General features: G+C 47.2%; 1 protein-coding gene across 1 annotated transcript in view; it reads left to right on the forward strand.

Annotated features, from left to right (window-relative positions):
• adgra1b (adhesion G protein-coupled receptor A1b) overlaps nucleotides 1–20,176 on the forward strand; it is a 148,320-nt gene that overhangs the window by 89,765 nt on the left and 38,379 nt on the right. Inside the window, exons 13-14 of the mRNA XM_076077200.1 lie at nucleotides 8,189–8,399; nucleotides 8,890–9,098. Of these exons, the coding sequence (XP_075933315.1) occupies nucleotides 8,189–8,399; nucleotides 8,890–9,098 (420 nt within the window). The remainder of the gene's footprint in view (nucleotides 1–8,188; nucleotides 8,400–8,889; nucleotides 9,099–20,176) is intronic.

Consider the following 20,176-nt stretch of genomic DNA (forward strand, 5'->3'; position numbering starts at 1 on the left):
ATTAAAATGCCACAGGCCCGGGAATGAGATTGACACTTTAGCCAGTGAGTTCATCATCAGCCCTGTGAGATAAAAAATGACCACCAAAGCCATTACGGTTTTATTTGGTGCAGCGGCAGGATTAGCAGGAAGGGATTAATATGGTAAAAGGAGGCCATACATATACAACACTCTCCTTCTCCTCTTTTTTCTGTGCTTTCATTTCCTCCCCAGATCCGCTGGATTTGCCCATGGGCATTTTCCAGGCAAGGAAGTCAACTCCGAAAATGAGACCATCGCATCTCTGGACAATGCTAAACATTTAAGCTAAGCAATGCCTCTTTTAGAATTTGAACATATTCATATTGGACATTGCTTTGCTGGTTATCCAAATGGCTGCTCCTTCTTAACATCATTATGATGCGAGGGCTTTTTATGATGATTTGCCGTGTAATGCTCTCTACCGGCCTTCGGCCGGAAGGCTGACGGCTCGGTTGCATCGTGGAGGCGATTCATCTCCAAAGCTCCGCTCTTCCTCCTCGGCACCTCGTTCGTTTTACACAACAGCAGGTGTGTAGGTGCGACGAGGAGGGACGACGTGCCACCTCGCAGAAGAAATCCTTTCGACTCGGGCCGCTCTATGTATCAAGGTCACACTTGCACTTTCCCAGGGCGGTTGAGCAAATCAGCTATAAAAATGTAATTATAGAAAATAAAGAAAGAATCTTAACAGTTTGATCTCTGCTGACGAGGAGGTGGAAAGGCCGGTTAACCGTGTTCCCGAGTGTGGCTCTGCAGTCAAGCCGTCTCCCTGTAGCATGTTGGACTGCCGATGAATGACCCCCCCCCCCCCAGCTCCCCGCGGTCATGCACACTCATGCTGATGTAAAGGCACTTTAACACGTGAAGCGCCCTGCTCTGCCACTGTGGAGGGAAAGTGTTAAGTCACTCGGATTCATAGGCAGGTTACCATGGAGACACTTAGACAGCTCTTACTATACCTGCATGCCACTGAGTCACACATGGGAGGAGGCACTGTGGGTCCAACACATCTCAGCTCATACACATCATGGACAGGACATGAGACGCACAGATCCCATCTGTGTGTGTTTGTGTTGCGTAATTATTTCATTCCAGGCTAATTTATCGAGTTCACCTCCGACTGCAAACGGTCTGATGGCATACGTTTACGGGATCAATACTCGGCCCCGGCTCGCCAGAAAATGGAGAGATCGTCATAAACGGCACACGCTCGTCAAATCAAACAGCCGCCGAAAAGTAATTGAATGATTCAATCTGCCAAGCACACACGCACACACACACACACACACACCAGTTCACATTCATTTCACCTCCGAGCCGAATCTCAAATTACAATCTGAAAAAGGCCCAAAGAGACCGCAATTGTTCTACCTCCACCGCCCCTTTCTCTCTCTCTCTCTCTCTCTCTTCAAATGGAGATCTACTTTAATCATGTTGTTCGAGTGGAATACACACCTTTCTCGTTCAATCTACAGTCCCGACAGAATTGCGAGGGACGGACGAGTTGTGACATTTGATATCGGAGGAGGGTTTGGTCACCGTTACCCTACCATAAGAAGCCTGCTTGCTTCTTATGATAGTAAAGAGAGAGTGCTCTCTGATGGTCGTATCTGAGTGCCCTGATTAGTAAATGTATTATTTGATTTTTGCCCTCCCCCTCCCTCGCAATTTTTTACCAGCCCCATCAGTCACTTCCTCTTGGCGCCTGGTCTGGGTGTCGGACTGAGAAAGTGTTACTGAATCGTTACGCATCAGTAATACAGACCGATGTCTGTTTCAATAGCAACCGAAAGAAGCCAGAGCTCTCAGATGTACTGAATCAAGGGAGCTCATACGTTTGTCCCCTCCGGCCCGATCCGAAGTTAGGACTGCGTTTCACCTCTACGGGCAGCACTCGCTCACCCACTTTGTGTGACGGCCAACTGTTATTGCTGCACCAAATGACCGGCCATTAATCCCGTCTCCCTGCCCCGCGGCTCAATCACACTTCAGAAGCGTGAGAGAAAACGTTTTGATAGTAAAACACGAGCTGGACCGACTCCAAAAGGACCATGTGACTGTGCGTGTGAAATCCTCTCTCAGCCTACGGTAAAAAACAGGATAATGTTGTTGACCGGACGCTGACTCTTTTCTTTTGGGGGGGGGATTCCAGTCAGGCCAATTCAGCCTTACTCACAATCGGCCAATTACAGTATAGCTGCTTCAGCAGTATTCAGAGTGAGCATGTTAGTGAATAAGCAGGTAATGAACGGTTGAGGGAGCGAATGAATACATGAATAGATAGCAGGCTCGTGGGTTCGTCATCGGCTGTCTGCAGAGCCGATTCTTCTCCTCGAATGGACAAGAATAAGAATGTTATTTAGTTAATGCTCATTAACGCTGAGAGAAAGGAGACACACGTGTCATGTTTTCACTGTTGATTCCTCACAACACAGTGAGCTATCTGGAAAAAAAAACACACTTTAGGAATACTGTTAATGTGCTCACATTGTCTCATATTGAGAGGAAACCTGTTGTCACCGAGACACAATCCTTTTTAAGTCAGTGTGTCAACTCAAGTGAAATTTCACTGAAATGTAAATTGAGGTTGAGTCAAATTTTTCCAACAAATACAATAAAGACAGAATTATATTAAAGGGTTGGCTCATCCAAATAACAAAAGAACACATTCTCTCCAATAGTCCAAGTGGTGCCATGTGGTTTGGGTTTTACCTCTCCAGGTTGTAGAAACCCCCCTCTGGAATATCGACGACCCAATATCCCAATAAGAAGACACGGGAGACTAAATGTGGTTATTTTCTTCAGAAGGCTTCCCGGCTCCCACCTTATTACTCCGTATCTCCTCACAAACACCCCAACTCCTAGCCACGCCCCCTTACACCTGTGTGGAATTGACCACCTAATTAGTGTTGACTTATGGGAGGTGACAAGTGATAGCAGGGGTGGGAGGGGCCCAGTGCACCAGAGGTTTAACCTTGCTATGCTTTTTCCCCATTAAACCCTCTGCCAAACCCTTTATCATCCTACGCCAAAGTTGAGTGCCACTGCAGGAAGTAGTTTGCTCTTTGTATCGAACTTTAATGCCGGAGGCCAGTGTGCGTTCTTTATTAACATTATATCTTTAATTAACCATAACCAAGTGCTTCAGCTGCACAAACCTAACCAGAGTTCCTTTTGCCATCACCACGATCTCGCCCTAACTTTACTGTTGTGTAATTGTCATGAACGGATAAAGAACAAAGCAATATATTCCACAGTGTCTTTAAAAATGTTGAGATTGGACCTTTAAAATCATTATGACCTGTCTGGCTACAAGGATGCTTCTCTGCTCATTAATCACAAACCATTTGCGTGGCTTGATACCACCAAGTTAGAGTATGTTATTTTGCGATTTGGTGGAACTGGCCCTTTAAGAATACATGGAAGATGACTCAGAGGAATGAAATCATGTTTGTTTGTTTTTTTTTCTGCTCTTTTTGTGTGTCCAAATTGTTTCTTATCATTACAGTGCTGCCTGAAAATATGTGCTTTCAGGAGACATTCTGTGCACTGAGTCACAGCCGTCTCTGCCTCCACTAATAATGGGCACGTAGGCTACACTGACGTGGCATCGGCAGGCTGATGAGGCAAACATTTGTGGATACGGGGGAAGCTGACAATGGAGCTTCTGTGTGTTTGTATTAATGAATGCCGTGAATCCCCCCCCTAAGATCTGTTTTGTCTCAAAAAGCTGGCTCATTATTAATCACCCCGCGGCTAATATGGCAGTTATGCGTTTACGCACAGTAAATGAAATCCATTTGTTTGTGCCGTTTTGTATCAGACGGCGTCGTCCATCTGTCGCGGCCTCTGTGCAGGTTTCTGTTCTGGACTCGAGCCGCTGTGAAGTGGCAGCTTGAGACGGAGCCGACTGAGGAGAGTCGAGCAGGCAGCCGGAGCACATCTCTGCCTCTCCAAAGAGCCTAATTTCCTGCTTCAAATCCGCTCAAATGCCCCCCACCCCAAACACTGACCGACACCACCCGTCTGCAGGAAACGGACTCCTGTTGGCATGGCAACCGTATAGGGCCGTGTTTAATTTCTCTTGATAAGCAATGCTAACAAACACGACAGCGTAACAATGCTCAAGAGGAACGGGCCTTCCAAGCCGCAGCCGTGGCAATCACTTCTGTGGAATTATGTTTTCCTTTGTTTGTGTTTTGAACGGCCGGTCGGCACGAATGCAAACCTCCAGAAAGTAGCTCCGGCAGTAGGGGCCTCGCCAAATGAGAGCAAACTGTGATTTATTGTCGGACTCCGGAGCCGTCGTGACCCCCTCCCCCCCCGAAGTTTCCCCGATGTCGACCTATTTGTCATGGTCACCGCGTCTTTGAGTCACGTCCGCTCTGACAGGACTGCCGATGATTACAGGGGAAAGAATTATGCAAATCTGTCATCGCGCTCGTCAGCAGTTCCTCTCAGGCGAGGGCCGAGCTCAGCGGGCCGCCCTTTGAGCCAAATTCATTTCATTTATAGTTAATTTCTCAAGTCGCCACCTGCGCAAATAAATACATTTATCTCTCCCACAGATATATCTACAAAGGCACAGAGCTGTAGCTTTTTCTAATTTTGGATTACGCAATAAAGACACACTCACTGGCTCTTAATTTCCACCCTCTTTGTCTTAAACACACACCGACAGTAATCCCCCCCCCCCCCCCCTCTCTCTGAAGTCAAGGAGCCATGTTTGAGCGTGATGTTTATGCTGTGATTTGGTGGCTGCCCCGGGTCAAACAGCGGTGTTGTGTTTTGCCCTGCAGGCTGTTTTTTTGTTTGTTGTTTTTTTGCAGCTCTGTGGTTCTGTGGAGCAGGGCCGTGCATCAAGGAGCAGGTGGGGGAGGGAGGAAGGGAGGGAGGTGGAGGAGAGGAAACGGCTTAGGAAATAGGAGCTGACATTCACCTGGATGCCCTCTGTAAGGAAAGGAAGAAGTGGAGGGAAGAAATAAAAATAAGGGGGGGAGGATGATCCTGAGGCCTGAGCGAGAGACAGAGGGGAGCGCGTGATTGTGGTTACTAAGGCTACAGCATGCCGCCCTGTTGGAAAGAGAGGGGTGGGGAGGAAGGTCAGACGGCTGAGGTACAACCAGCTAAATCAACTCTAAAGTGCGAGGTCCTCGGGGTCTAAATCCCTCTGCTGCGCCACATAAAAGAGGATAAAAGACGTAGAAGGAGATGAGGAGACAAGTGCGCCAGATAAGATTTCTTTTATGCGAGCTGTACGCCTCGAAAACTCTGTGTTCGCCGTATGAGAAGGGACCCCTCGGACAGCGTGCTGGCCCCTGTGTTTGACTCCCCCCGACTCACGATGGTCACCGGGGCTCGACCCCCCCCACACCTCTATCTATTGATGTCTGTATTCCACGACGTCTCGGAATACAGACTGCCGAGCTCGAGCTGTTTGGAGAAAGGAAATGATTCAACATAAATTTCAAGTCAGGGATTCTCTCAAGTCTTTCTACCTCTCCTCACACACACACACACACACACACACACACACACACACACACACACACACACACTAAAATCAATAGCCTTTCAAGAGCGAGTCAATGCAGAAAGTAATAGCGAACCAACCCAATGCTGTAAAATCACCACTGGCTCCCAACACACGGTGGGCATAATGTAGAAGAATTGTGCTTAAGCACGCCGTTGCTCTTTCACCGATATAGAATTATTTTCCAGGATCAAAACAACCCAGAGTCTTGTATCGAAGCAGGTCATCGCCGGGCCGCACCACATTCAACCAACACCACAACACCAGCACGCACCAAGGAGCTCTTGTTTGACTCGATTAAGAAATTCTGCTCGACATTGATTGGGCTGAACGTCTGACTAAGCAGCTCCCCACTAACTGTAAGGGCACTTTATGGGCATCCACATCCCTCTTGGTCAGGACGCTTCCCTCCTCTTAAAGGCCCAAAGCGCTGATCCCCTCACTGTCGGGTGACGTGATTGAAAGCAAAACAAACCTGATTTGGGAAGCGTCCGCGTAACACAATCGTTTACCATGGACACGTCATCAGCCCCCGTCATCAACGTCATTCTCCACTGACTGAAGGAACAGCGTTAATGCTTCTTCCTAGCAATCTGTTCAAGAAAAAAAATAAACGTCGGCATTGTACGTCATGTGTTGAGCGACTGCTATTGAATGTTACGTGCTATAATAGCGAGTATAACGAGGGAGAGAGACCTCTAAGGATAGGTGGGAGGGTCAGACAAACACAGGACTCTCACCCAGAAGGCCTCTGTTCGTGTCCCGTGGTAAACCAAAAGTAGACATTGATGGTACAGTTGTTAAGTGATGTTGTGACACAAGTCACATTTAGTAAGAAAGTCTGCTTAGGGTTATGTACTTCGGTTATTTATTTACGCTACTTTTGTTTGTAACTTTACATTGCTACAGTACTTTGCTACATTACATTGTTTCATTACGTTGTTATGTTGTTTTTGTTATGTTTCATTGCTCTGTTTTGTTACGTTGTGTCGTCGAGTTGTTACATTATTTTGCTACATTATCTTGTTTTGTTACATTGTTTTGCTAAATTGTTACGCTACGTTGTTAGGTTAGGTTGTTACATTACATTGTTAAGTTAATTTCATACATTATCTTGTTAAGCTACATTTTTAGGTTACATTGTTACGCTACGTTTTTAGGTTATGTCGTTAAGTTAGGTCTTTAAGTTACGTTGTTGCGTTACGTTGTTGCGCTATTATTTGAACATAAACCATGATGTTTTTTCTTAAGTTTAGCTATCTAAACCAGCCAAGTTTCCAATTGTTAACCATGAGGAATTGCGTGTTTCTGCAAGCGTGATACGAAATGTAGTTATGAAACATATTTTGGGTTCAGAAACGTCGACATTGAACGTATCCCGTAGTTTGCAGAAATACACAATGCCAACCGTTTTCTTCCAGCGACTGGGTTGTGAATTAGCAGTTTCTGGAGGATGTCAGTCTGCTTTGGACACTGACGTGTTTTATAACCCTATGATGGTCACTGACCTGAAGATAAGCACTTTTCTGAATAAATCACAACTGAGATCATGAGTGTAGAAGCCTTTCCTTTCAAAAAAAACGAGTGTTTATTTGCCACGGCAAGCACACTGTATTTCCAATTCTTTTATGTTTATGTACATGAAATATTGAGCTCATCAGAGCCTGTGCAGTTATATCAGCCGATGGAATGCAGTGGAGTGCGTGGCCACATGTGCATGTCGCACATGCTGACAGTGGCACTTTGGAGGCATTTTGTTATTATTAAACTTGATCTTCCGGCGGGGTTAAGTGCTGCCTGTCCCGTCCTAAGTGCAGCCAGTCACCGGTCCACACACCCTTGAACAACGTTTCTGTCCAGCAGGGGCGTTAATTCACTAAAGCACGTGGGAAAGTTCCTGCAGCTGTTATCGTGCGGCTCCAAAGGACTGGTTCCTGATTTTTCGAACAGATTTTCTTGGGACAGGAAGGGCACAGACTCCTGACCGCTAATATGTCATTTGTTCAATATGCAAAATGATCAGCTACAGGTTGTGGATCTTGAATGGTTTTTTTTTTTGGCTGCACATGGGATTGTTGGAGGGGTTTTTCTTGCAGTTACAGAAATAAAAACAAGTTTACAAGATCACTTTGGATTGACTTGTGCTCAAAGATGGCGAGTGCCTACACCTTGAAATACCCAAGCCATGCCTTTCTCCTAGAAACCTTTTTCCCCCCAAATGTTGCCAGGGATGTGTTTTTTCTTTTTTTTTCGGGGGTTCTTTGGTGTTTATAGTCGGAGAAAAAAAGATAAAGTCAGACCGGTTGTCTCTTTAAATCAAGCTGCAGTGTTGATGTGCCCTCAAGCTGAAATGGTAAGAACCATTTCCACCTCTGCGGCAGGGAGCCTGACCAAATAGGCGCACTAGAGCGCTTCAAACGTGATTCTCATTCCCTTGGTCACTTGCGGTCTATGGTCGCCTCCGCTCCCGGAGAGGGAAAGCAATTGTCAGTCTTTTTCTACGGGAGTTTGTGTTTTTCCTCCCTCCCTGCGCATCTCGGAGACATTATTTAATTTTTATTTCCCCCCTCTCTCTCTCTCTCTCTCTCTACTCTCTCTCTTTTTTCTTTTTCTTTTTTTTTGTTCCATCCGCAGAACTCAGTGGCAGTCGCCTCAATCCATTTACCGCTGGCTGGTACGCCTATCTCCTCCTCTGCGTTGCAATCTGTTGATAACTCCACTTGCAGGCTGCAGTTCATCGTGTTTCGCAATGGGAAACTCTTCCCTTGCACGGGGAATTCGTCAAATCTCGCCGACGATGGGAAGCGTAGGAGCGTTTCGACACCAGTTGCTTTCACCAAATTAGGTAAGAGGAAATCCATTTATACCATCATGCACGTGATGTCAACGCAGCACTGTATCACCGACATGCTTACACAGACACGCGCGCACACACAGTCTATCCAGTTTGCTCTGCGCAACATGTTGACACACGAGCTTCGCAGCTGTAAAGCGTGCGTGTTGTTGCCAAAATCAAATCAATGACTTTCTGTAATTTCATTTCAGCGCACGAGCGTCCACGTCATATTCCACTTCACTGATGCACTCTGGAAAAAAAAAAAAGACTTCTTATTTTGAGTTCACGTGCCACACTTAACGCAACAGTCCGTCTGACACTTGAGCGATGTCTACGCGAGGCTCGCGCGCGCGCGTGTTTTGTATGTAGGACGCGCGCGCCCATGTCCACGCTCCTCTTTTGGCAACATAGCACTTACAGACTTTCCACTTGGGTTCCTTAATTGAATGTCTTGCCTTTTCTCCCCCCCCCCCCCCACACACACCTCTCCTCCGTACAGATGGGTGCAGCCTCGGGAGCGCCGTGCACTCCGTTACCATCGCTCTCAGGCACTTCGCGCTGGGTGTAGACCCCACCGCCGCCTACTGGGATTTTGACCTGCTGGATGGACACGGCGGCTGGAGGGCAGAGGGCTGCCACATAACGGGCTCCGGGGGCAACACGACCACCATTCACTGCACCCACCACAATAACTTTGCCGTGCTAATGGTGAGTAGTCTGCCGTGCGGTGTGTACGGTGTCATTCATTTGTATAGCACCCACCATGCCCCCTCCCACCCACCCTCCACCACCCCTCCCACCCACATAAAGTGTCTCCCACTGCTTAGGGCCTTTTTATGGATCAAATGAATCTCCTTTTTTTTTTTTTCACCACCACCACGGAATAGATGGAGTCACATGTTTTAAGAGGCACTTCGTGCAGGGGACCTTTAACGGCATCCTTTATTGCTGCTCCTCAGCAGAGGGGAAGGATTTGTCAAATGCGCTACGGGGATTTATTGGCTTTGGAGTAATGCGCTACGCTAAATTCTCCCTCCCCCCTCTCTGTATCCTGGAAATGAGAAGTTGCGTGTGTTGTATAGTCTGCCACCTTTTTTTTTTTTTTTTTTCTTCAAAAAAGGCAGCACAGCAGCAGCTGAAATAGCAGCGAGGAGCGAGAGAAGGAGCGCCTTGTCAGGAGCTATTCGCCTCCGAGCGCAAGTGGTGTGCTAATTGGGTGCAACCATCGCAAAAAAAACCAAAACACACCAAAAAAAACCAAAACATGTTGGACTGTAAAGCATAGCGTCGCTCATTCTTGTGTCTCGACGCCGGGCCGAGATGCCTTCTCCCGACGACGTCCCGCCGCTCACATTGATTTCATGAGGATAATACACCAAAAGCGCAATGGCATCGCATCGCACAGTCGCTCCGTAGAGCCGCTGCGCCTGGTCCGCTCTTTTTTGGATGAAAAGAAATCCTCCGGATGTTTACCGAAGAGTGGGATTCGTTAGACTGGGAGGTCAGTTCTCCGTAGAGCATGAATTTAAACAAAAAAAGAAAGTGTTGTGCTTGAGATGTCGCTGCTTTTCGAGTTGCCTTTTTTCATTTTTTTATAGCTGCATCATTTAAGAAGCCGCTGTTCAATTCCGTTGTTCGTGTGTGGAAATAAGCTTGCTTCGGATGAGAGGAGAGGGAAGAAAAAAAAAAAAAGCCGCATAGGAATGAAAAAGAGTGGGGCACGGAGGTAAAGCGGCGGCGTGGAGAAACGGCACGGGGTGCTGTGTGTGTGTGTGGGGGGGGGGGGGGGGGGGGTGTCTGTGGAGAATACTAAACTGTTGTCAGATTGTCATTGTGCATGTATTGGTGTATGAGACATGGGCTTTTGGCTACGGCGCGCCGTCAGTGGGCACCTTGTGGCTGTCGGAGTAAAGCGGCATGGGAAAAAAATAAAAATAAAAATTGTGTTAAATTCCCTGGTAGCGGATGAATGATTTGAACTTCCGAGACACGTCCCGACAAGTAGGGAGGTAGTCATGGCGATGGTGGACGGCCGTCACAAGGGGAACGTCCACATTCACGGTCTCACGAGGAGCGTTTTGCGCGCCTACTAATGCAGTCACCACACCCGCCTGGTCTCTGCAGTGCCCGAGAAAAAGGACCCTTATTTACGGACTCGTGACATCATCCTCCCCACCCCCCACCCCCTGTTTGGCCTCATCTAAAATGCTGTGTATTGCAACAAGGACCCTTATAGCATATAGGGGTTTGCTTCTGCAAGTACTAGACCTGTTGCATAATCGTTTAAATGTCAGAACCGAGAGCAGACACTGCCTGGCATGCCAGCCAGTTGGCCCGGTTTTTGTTAATTCACAGTATCTACAAGTAAAGGCGCCTCCATAAGCGAAGCTCTCATTTGTTATGAGTTTCAAACAAAGGCGCTGAAAGAACGCTTTGGTGTTCTGAGGGGGGGGGGGTCCCACGCTGTGACAGCAGCGTTTTTTTCTGAGCGTGCTCCGTACCCCCCTGATCCCAGCAGTCACGTGATTCAGCATCCATTAGAGCCGCATCACCTTTGCTTCTATATGATGCAGCTGAATTCCCCCTCAGATCAGCTGGCTGCGACAGGCAGCGTGAGAATCCATCCACGAGCCGGTGCTCCTGTGATGTGGCGGGGTCAGCCACAAAGCATGACATCGCTAAGAGATGAATAATGCAAATAATTTCAAGGAATACGGGTGTGTGTCTGTGTGGAGACAGCCCGATGCAATGGTCCGTCTGACAGAGGTTTTTGGGATACAAACAGTACTTGTGGCGTACATTAGAGTCAGATGAATTAAAATGCATATCATTTTGCTTTTCTGGCGTTGAAAAGCAGCGTCAGTGACCTGTTACAGTGAAGCTGTAGCTGATATGGATTGTTTTAAGATGTGGGTCAGACAGGTCTTGAAAGGCAGCATGCCTCTGTTTTGGAATATATATATATATATATATATATATATATTTTATTTTTTTTTTTTTTTTTTTTTCCCTCTCCTGAGCTGAACTTGAGCCTGTTAGAAAGCAGCCGTTCCAGATTTCAGCACCAGGGACAGTTCCCATGCATCCCTCCCCTCCCTCCCTCCCCCTCTGCCTCCTCTGGCCCTGTGTCAGTCTGAAAGGAGGGCTGACTCACTCGTTTACAGCAATGCAGCCTCATCATCTGTCTTCATCCCAGTCTCAGCCCCCCACCCTTTTTAACCCCCCCTCCCAAAGACACACCTTTCCTCCATGTTCTGTACCTTCTGGCCGCTTCACTAGCAGCTCGTTTTGTTTATTCTTTCATAAACGTAGATGAAGGAGCTCCTGCGTTTGATCGCTGCAACGCTCCAGACTGTTTAATATGCAGGAGCAGACCTTTACAACGAGGGGGACACGCGGGTGGGGTGGGGGGTGGGTGGCTTTTTTCTAAGTATCCAATCATAACAAAGGCCCTAAGGCCACGGGCCAATAAGGGAAGAGCTGCTCCGAGATGCATTCCCATACACTGGACAGGATTTAATGAATGTGTGAGGCGAAAGTTGATTTTCTTGGAAACAGGAGGCTCCTCTAGTGACGCCTCTGCATCAGAGTTACAGTAGAGCAGGTGACGTGTTGGTTCAACAGCCTCATACAGTGCGGATGGGATTATGGAAGAAGGCGTCTGCATTGGAAAGTGGAAAGAAAGGGTTGTTGTTGGTGATGGTTTATGCAGGGAAGAGACAAAGAGATACAGTACAACACATAGTCCATTGAAGAAGTATTCAGATCCTCTACTTCAGTTAAAGAACCAGTATATTATTGTACTACAAGCAAAGCCCTATTTGTGCCTCAAACAGTTATCTAAATGAATCCAGCTGAGACATTTAGGCGAGAAATCTCTCTTTTGGTGGAACAGTCAAGGGGCACCACTTGTTTAATCATGTGTTGTTGTTTTTTTAACCAGTAGCAGCTAGAGCAGTACAATTTATGTAGTGGAGTTAAAAGTACAATATGTCAGGAAAGTATTAAAATAGCATAAGATGGAAATACTCAATTGCAACATTTTCAGCCTGTAATGGAACGTGGTCTGACGTCCCCCACCGCCGCGTTTACTTCACCGCCTCAGGGTTTGCAACAGACCATTATTTTTTATCAATTCATGTTTTTAAAAGTAATAATAAGAAAAGAAATGGCCATCAACGTTTCTCAAAGCCCCGAGATGATGTTTGACCAACAATCCAAAACCCAAAGATGCCATTTAAAACAGTAAACCCTCACTTTGGCAATTTTGTCTGACAAATGACTGAAACAAATAGTTGCAGATTCATTTTTGATGACTAGTAATTATTGTAGCTGTACACAGCTTTAGCATTCAATGACACAACTACTGACGGTGCTAAATGTGTTGTTGTTGTTTATTGATGTCCAGCAGCTGGACTTCAACAAATCCTTCCCACAAATAGAGCAGGACAGGCGGCCTCACACAGCATTTTAATAATGCCATATTATGCCAACATGAAAACGTCTCAGTCGGAGAACCCGCCGCCTCGATCTCGCCAAGCACACCGCGATTCACTTCACTGCCGCTGCTGCTGCTGCACCTCCATCTTGAACCAAACCAAGCAGGACAGGATCCCATCTTGTTCCATTAGTTCTCATTGGCTGAGCCTTCCACAGGCTCCATACCGGTGTGGCATCCCCGCTGACTGCCGGAGCCGACCACAAGGTCTCCCCCCACAGTCCATCCGTCCGTTCTCTCCTCATCCTGAAGGCTGTAGGAACAATACAGTATATCAGCTTGACATTGTTTTGTTCTTTTGGTGCAAAATGTTTATTGCCTACTCAATGGTTATTATTGCCACTCAAAAGGTAGTAACTTGGAGGAAATGAGGGATGAGTGTATGGTAGGAGGGTAGAGGAGATCAAATTAGAAAGCCTTCTGTGCTTCAGCGGAGAGGGAGCGCCAATTGATTGTGATTGCATTCTTAAAGAAAAAAAGAAAAAAGCATCCTTTAAAGGTTGTTTACTCAAAATCAATCCACATTCGGCGCTTTCTCGCCGGGCTATTACGGCGAATACACACACGTACTGTAAGTTGTGCAGGATGCGCTGTCGCTAATTGAAAATCACCTCCTGGCATCTTTCACATCTCCTGCAGCTCAGAAGCAGTGTTCTTGTATGCTGGTGTGTTTTTCTCTCCGCGTCGTATTTGTTTTAGCGTGTAGCCGTCTCGGCGCTGTCCTCATTAGTCCTTTGTCCACATCCGTGCTCGAGGCGCACATAACGAGGCGACAAGCCGGTCTTCGCCACTCGCCCACGAGCAGGCTTCATCGGGGTTAACTTTATCCCCACGCCCCAGACTTCTCTGTCTCTGAGAGGTTTTTTCACACTAAAGGAGCTTTGGTGTGTGTGTGTGTGTGTGTGTGTGTGTGTGTGTGTGTGTGTGTGCGTTTAAAGAGATGAAGGGATTTACAGTGATAATGACGATGACCTGTTTAGATATGCGTACCTTTTTTCTGTTGATATGCATTGTAGTGGGGGGAAGGGGGGCGATGACAGACTGCGATATCAACAGAGGAGGGGTGATGCCTTGTGCTTGTGTGTCAGCTGATAGTTGATTTAGAAACCTAGAGGACCAGGGAACCATGCAATAAGCACCTGTCAGCCTCTGGAGAAGAGCAGTGGATAGGCAAACCTCACTGAGACGACGGGAATCCAGGGAAAGTCAGCGCTCCCTGCCGACAAATGGTCCAGCAGATGAGCTCCCATAACATTAAAGCTTTGTTGTTTTTGGCAAATACGTTAATTAGTGAGCTTCAGACGTGCTAGTTTATGTCACCTTTGGCAATGTGTACTTACATAACAGCTTGTGTGATTGCTTACGAAATGTCAATTTCCGCTCGTGAGTGTTTTTAAAAATAAACTTCCATATTTACAAGAAACAACTTCCTTAGGTTTAGGCAACAAAACGACTTAGTTAGAATTTGGAAAAGATCGTGAAACACTTGGTAAGGTTTAGGAAACAAAACTGCTTAGTTAGAAAAAGGTCGTGGTTTGGCTTCAAATAACTACCGAGATGCTGTTATTGAAGTACGGAAGTGACGTGACAAATAAATCAACATTGATTTCTCGTTTCCTGGGTGAAAGACCTTTTCTTTTGTTTGGCCCTCCCACCCTGTGTGGCTTTTTTGCAGCCTGTACACTTCCTGGTTCATGATTACGTGGATAACATCCAATCGATTTCGTAGGATCTCACGTTGTTATAGAACAGCCTGCCTTTGGACAGAGCCAGGCTTCCTCACTCTGGTTTATGCTAAGCTAAGCTAGCCGTCCGCTGGCTTTAGTTTCATATTTACAGAAGGGACACACGAGGCGCAGCCATTTTCACATCTAAAGGGGAACACCACCCAAAGTAACAGTTCCTGAGGAGGTGTGGAGCTGCTCCGTGGAAAACAAACAGGAGAGAGATTTGGTATTTATTTCAAGACTTAATAACTTGATGACATCACAAGTTTGAGTTTTAGCTAGAAGAGAGATTTCTTTGTTGTGCACCAAATGATTAAAGCATATCAATATCAATTTTGAAAATGGGCGTAGTTCCCCTCTACCTCTCGGCAAGACGGCGAATTTGTGTATTTCCCAAAGTGTTGAACTGTTCCTTTGACTTGATTCTGGTTAAAGATGTTGGTGGAATAAAAGAGGCTTCTATTGCATATTGTTGATGAAAGTCACCACATAGCTTTACAGGATATGAGTAATCAGCAATGTGTGTTTGTGTTGAGCTTTGTCCTATTGATGCAGCGTAAGCTAATTGTCAGAGTAAACGCTAATCACGCGCAGGCCCACTCAGCGTCGGCCACCGTTCACCCTTCACCTCGCTCGCACTTGTACCAAAACGCGGCGGCCGACAGGCCGAGCGCTAATCCACCTCCGTGCGCGAGTAGCCTGGCTACGCTCAGGCTTAGCGCCGTGTGAACTTACTGCATTCGCCCGTTGAGGTTCGGCTCAGGTTAACATTGTTTAATGCATGCACTCGTGTTCCATTTGTAAGCATTAACTTCAATTTGATGTCAGGTGGGATTACCTTCACACAAGGGGATTGCCTTGTATGTGTGTGTGTGTGCTTGCTGCACTGATTTAACCTCTTAGTGTTTGCAGACTGCAGACTTTGGTGCGGTGAAAGCGGAAGGGAACAGACTGCTGTTCACCTTACATGTGATGCAGATCGTTTTCTCCCCGACCAATGAGTTCAGAGCTCACAGACCGCCGTTTCTCTCAGACATCAACAGTTGCCGGAGCGAGCCGATAGTCACCATTGGTCCTTCTCCCCGACGCTCTATTTTTTAATGCGCTGCGTATCCTTTTTTTTTGTTAGCCCAGATACAAATTGCATTGCTCTAACCTATTGTTATTCAAATGATGTCCGCTCCTCAGCTAAGTGTATGACAGACTATAACAGTGCTGCTCGCAGCAGAAGGGGATTGTTGTACTTAATGTGTGTGCGCGCGCATGTGTGTTTGTGTAAAGAAAGTTAAAAGGCTATTCGATGGTCCCGTGGTTTTGATGTTGTTTATATACGGCCGCTGATTAATTGGCAGCCAAAACTGCTCTACCTTTATTTCATTTGTATTTTTATAGAGAGGCAAACCGCTTGCTTGAAATGCAAAAACCATCCTTGCTGACAATCGGCCTTTATGAAAGCTAATGATGTCGACGCATTTTGATTTTATATCCAACCTGATGGTTTTGGCGCGCATCCTCTCAAACAATTAGCGATAGAAATGAACACCCGGGCGAGGTGTAAACGGGTTGTTGTTGTTTTTTTACCGCCAAGCCGCGCGGACTCGCCGACATCTGCTATGCGACGTCTACCATAAGTCACAAGTGATCCAAACCAAACTGGAGCCCACTTGTCCTCTCTGCGTGTGACGGAGCCCCCGACACACACGATTCATGTCCTAGCACGCTGTGGGTACACGCAGTCTGGATCAAGCAGTAAGGAAAGATAAAAAAGACCAGATCTGAAGCTGTCAACGTTCTAATGTCCCCCCCCCCCCCCCTTCCTCTAACCAGCTGCTCCCTAGTGGACAGCGCGACCCTCTCTGAACCCCAGAGACAGCTTGGGAGAAATGAGGGCACACCGTGTAAACAGCCTCTCTGTGTCTCCCTCTCTCCCGTCTCTCTGCCTCTGCTTGAGCTCCTGTCACTGGTTCGCAATTGGGCTTCTGTATTTGTGCGCTGCATTTAACTGAACCGGACAGCACCTCATTTGCACAATGCTGGGCAGTCTAGACAAACACATTAAGTGCTTTTTTTTTTTTTTTCTCTGTATTAAGGCAGTGTAGAAAGTGATCCGGCCCTGTGGCTGGCTGCATGTCCCCCTCTCTTGTCAACCAGCTCCCAGAATGCCCGCCTCTTCCCTCTCCATCTCACTGCTGCTGCTGCTGCCAGCCAGCGATTAGCACAAGTATATCTCCACATAAACAGACGAGGCCGAAGGTGAAAGGCGACAGTCGTTTTCATAAGGGACTCGAAAAATTAATCTCTTGCAAGTGGTTTATTATACATCGTGGCCTTTTTTTTCCGCCACATCCAATCACGATCGCCGCGACCTTTTGGCGTTTGGCCATGCCGATTTGTAAACGTGCAGTGTTCTCCTCGGCACACAGGGAGAGTACATTCATGCCCTGCGTCACTTTTAGATCTACTGTAAGGGCGTGGAGCTGCTGCTGCTGCTGCTGCTGGTTGCTTGGCTCATAATTAGGGAGCAGCTATTGATGCGATGTGGCCCCCAGTGCACTCCTAGTGAGGAGATAAGGACAGCAGAAAGACTGGTGTGATTTAAAGGGGGAGGAATAACATGACAAGGGGTATATCTTTAGGCAAAGTCTATTAAGAGCCCTTCAGATTTTTTAGTCAGAGGTCTTACAGTTTAGATTCTATTTTTAGAATGTGATGTGAATATTAGCATTTTACTGTTTTCATGCAGGAAAGTAGCCTCTCTGAGGATTTGTGAGATTAAGCCCAACCTTGCAGATTTTTTTTCACATCCAATCATGAGTTGCAAGACCACCTGATGATATCTGGGACAGACAATTCCACAGACAGAGCAGTTCAGCCATGCGTCTGTCTGTGCTCTCTGATAGGACAGGTAGTAAGAGCCATGCATGTAACAAGTAGGGAGCAGCCTTAGATGTTAACACTCGCGATATTCTCCCCCCCTCCTTTTTGTCTACAAATCCAGTGAAAAGACCAAAAACACCAACGGTATTGTCTGTGCAGCCAAAGCCTGATATTGTTGTGGAGTGACGTGTAAATTCCCCGTCCCGCTGTAAATACTCACCAACCCTGTATTAATCTGCAGCTCAGAAGAGTCCCCATAAATACACAGTTTACTCCTCTTTAATAAGCTTTAAAACTACAGTTCCCAGCTGTTGTAGGAAATGACTGCGCCGTTCTGTTTTAAAGATTTATGTCTTCATTAGTAGCGAATGGGCGTGGGGCTGACACAGACAAGTCGGGGGAGCACATTAGTTGTGGTTTTGGTCTTTGCGTGACACAGAACACAGAACAATGCCAGCCCAACGGAATAACGTTGTGACACGGTGCGGTTAGGTTTAGGCAACAAAAATACCTGGTTAGGGTTAGAAAAAAACATCACGGTTTGGGTTGATATAATTAGTCTGTTGTGTAGTGACAAAACTTTTGTTTTCACACGGGACACGGACGCCGGCCCACTGAGTGAAAGTCCTGTGTTTGTTTCCACCCCTGCTCTTTGAGGACTTTCTCGAGCCCTTCTGATCTAGTATTAAGACTAATACTGACTCGGATGGGTTTACATCCGAGTTAGTTGGAACGCTGGTGTGTCTCCTCAGGCTCTAAAGGATGCCGAGGGAAGCTTTGTATTTGTCCGCCTTGGGAGTGAGAGCAGGCTGGCCAGCCTAATCCTTGAACTGGCCATTTTGGCTACTCGGACCTTTCTTCTCAAGGGGACGGCTCATACATGGGCTGCAGCTAATCATTTTAGGCCACGAAATTTCCCAAGATAAGGCGTCAACATGTATTTGCATAGCCCAATACCGCATACTCAGGGCTTTACAGGCCCAAGAACGAGGAAAAACTCCTCAAACAAGCTCTGCACATAACGGAAAAAAGAGGAGAAACCTCAGGAGAGTCTATTCAAAGAGAGATCTCTCCTCCTTGGACGGCTGGGTGTTCTGGCTATTAAAAATGAACAGTAAGTTGTAGTAATAATACAAAGGAAACCCAGCATGCAACAATCTCTAATCTGATATAAGAAGTCCAAATAAAGGGGTCCAGTGAAATGAGTCCACGGCAGATCCAAGATCAGTTCAGATTGTCCAAGGTGTCAGCTGGGTGCGGTTAGTGTGCAGTTTGGAGTAGCAGCAATTATTTTAAGATAAGCTTGTCTTTCATGCTGCGGAACACAACAATGAGAGCTCGACTGATGGCAGTAGAGATATTTTAAAAGAATCTTTCCCCTGTTGGGTCCATCGTCAGTGTTTTCTCCGTGTATCCATCTTGGTATGAGCTCATGTGAACTGTTGACATGCGAGTGAGAGGGAATGGGTGAAGACATGTCTGAAATACGCATGACGGAGTGAATCACCCGTCCATAGAAGCGCCTCTGTGCGGCCGGGTGAGTGATGCGCTCTGGTACCAAAGGTGAAAAACTAATCCGGGCTCCGAAACTCCCTCCCCTTTTCACTGTCCTGACACTTTGGCTTACAAATGGCGCTGACGAGATGCAAACATGTAAATTGCCGGCGGTGAAGACGGAGTGTCCACTTAGGCCTAAATGGCACAGATAGCACAACTGTCAGACGGTAAAATGGAACCGGGCCGGGATCACGGCGAGCAATCTGTAATCAAAAATGGAGGGAAATTGCATCGTGGTTGGGGGATGGGAAGAGAGGCTGAGGGAGAGAGATCCGAGTCAGGCGTACAGTAGCTTCCTGGACTGAAGGGGTGATGATTTACCTTTTGTGTCCTCCTCTCTCCATCCGTCTCCACATCCTCCGTCTCTATAATCACTCATCTCCCCTTTCTCCCCCATCACTGCTTTTCACTATCGTCCCTGCTACAAGCTGTTTCATGTTAGACGCACCGCATAACATGTTCTTCATGCATTTATTCTTTGCACGGTTGACTGCATCCATTCATTCAAGAGTCCGTCACCCCCTTCTCTCTCTCGGGGTGCTGAACTGCTGCCACACGGCAGCAGAACACAAGAACACGACAGCACTGGTTACACTGCTTGGCAAAAGAGGTTTATTTTGGCTTTTCAGGGGAGGCGGTGGCAAAACCCCGTGCCTCGCAAACAGGCCTTGTGGTTTCTATGGCAATGCGAATAGAGCCACGAAATGCCCCAACGTCGCACAGTTGTTGTTGGTTTTTTTTGGGGGCAGGAGACAGAGAGAGGGCAAGCGCAAACGGTGGACCGCAACGGTGTGTTTGCGAGAGCTCCGTAAAGCTCGGCGCCGCCAAGCATCACGATGCCGTCGTCTGTGGGAGAGGCTGTTTGCTCTGTGTAGCTTGCCGGGTTTGCAGTGCATCCTCTTTAAGCGTTACCAGAGCAGAACCCATTGTTACAGCAGGGGGGGGGGGGGGGGGGGGGGTTAGCGTGTTTTGGTACAACGTATCGACCAGCAAGGGAACGAGGTGCGGGCCGGTGTAATGCATGCTCCCACTCGGTGTGCCGAACAGCATGCCGTCTCACGGACCTCAGAGCAGAGCGTGAGCAGAGTGTGTAAGAGGGCTGAGGTGTTTCTGGTGTGTGTGTGTGT

Source organism: Anarhichas minor, unplaced genomic scaffold, assembly GCF_050575085.1.
Source record: "Anarhichas minor isolate MPS153535 unplaced genomic scaffold, ASM5057508v1 ptg000058l, whole genome shotgun sequence".
Lineage (NCBI taxonomy): Eukaryota > Metazoa > Chordata > Actinopteri > Perciformes > Anarhichadidae > Anarhichas > Anarhichas minor.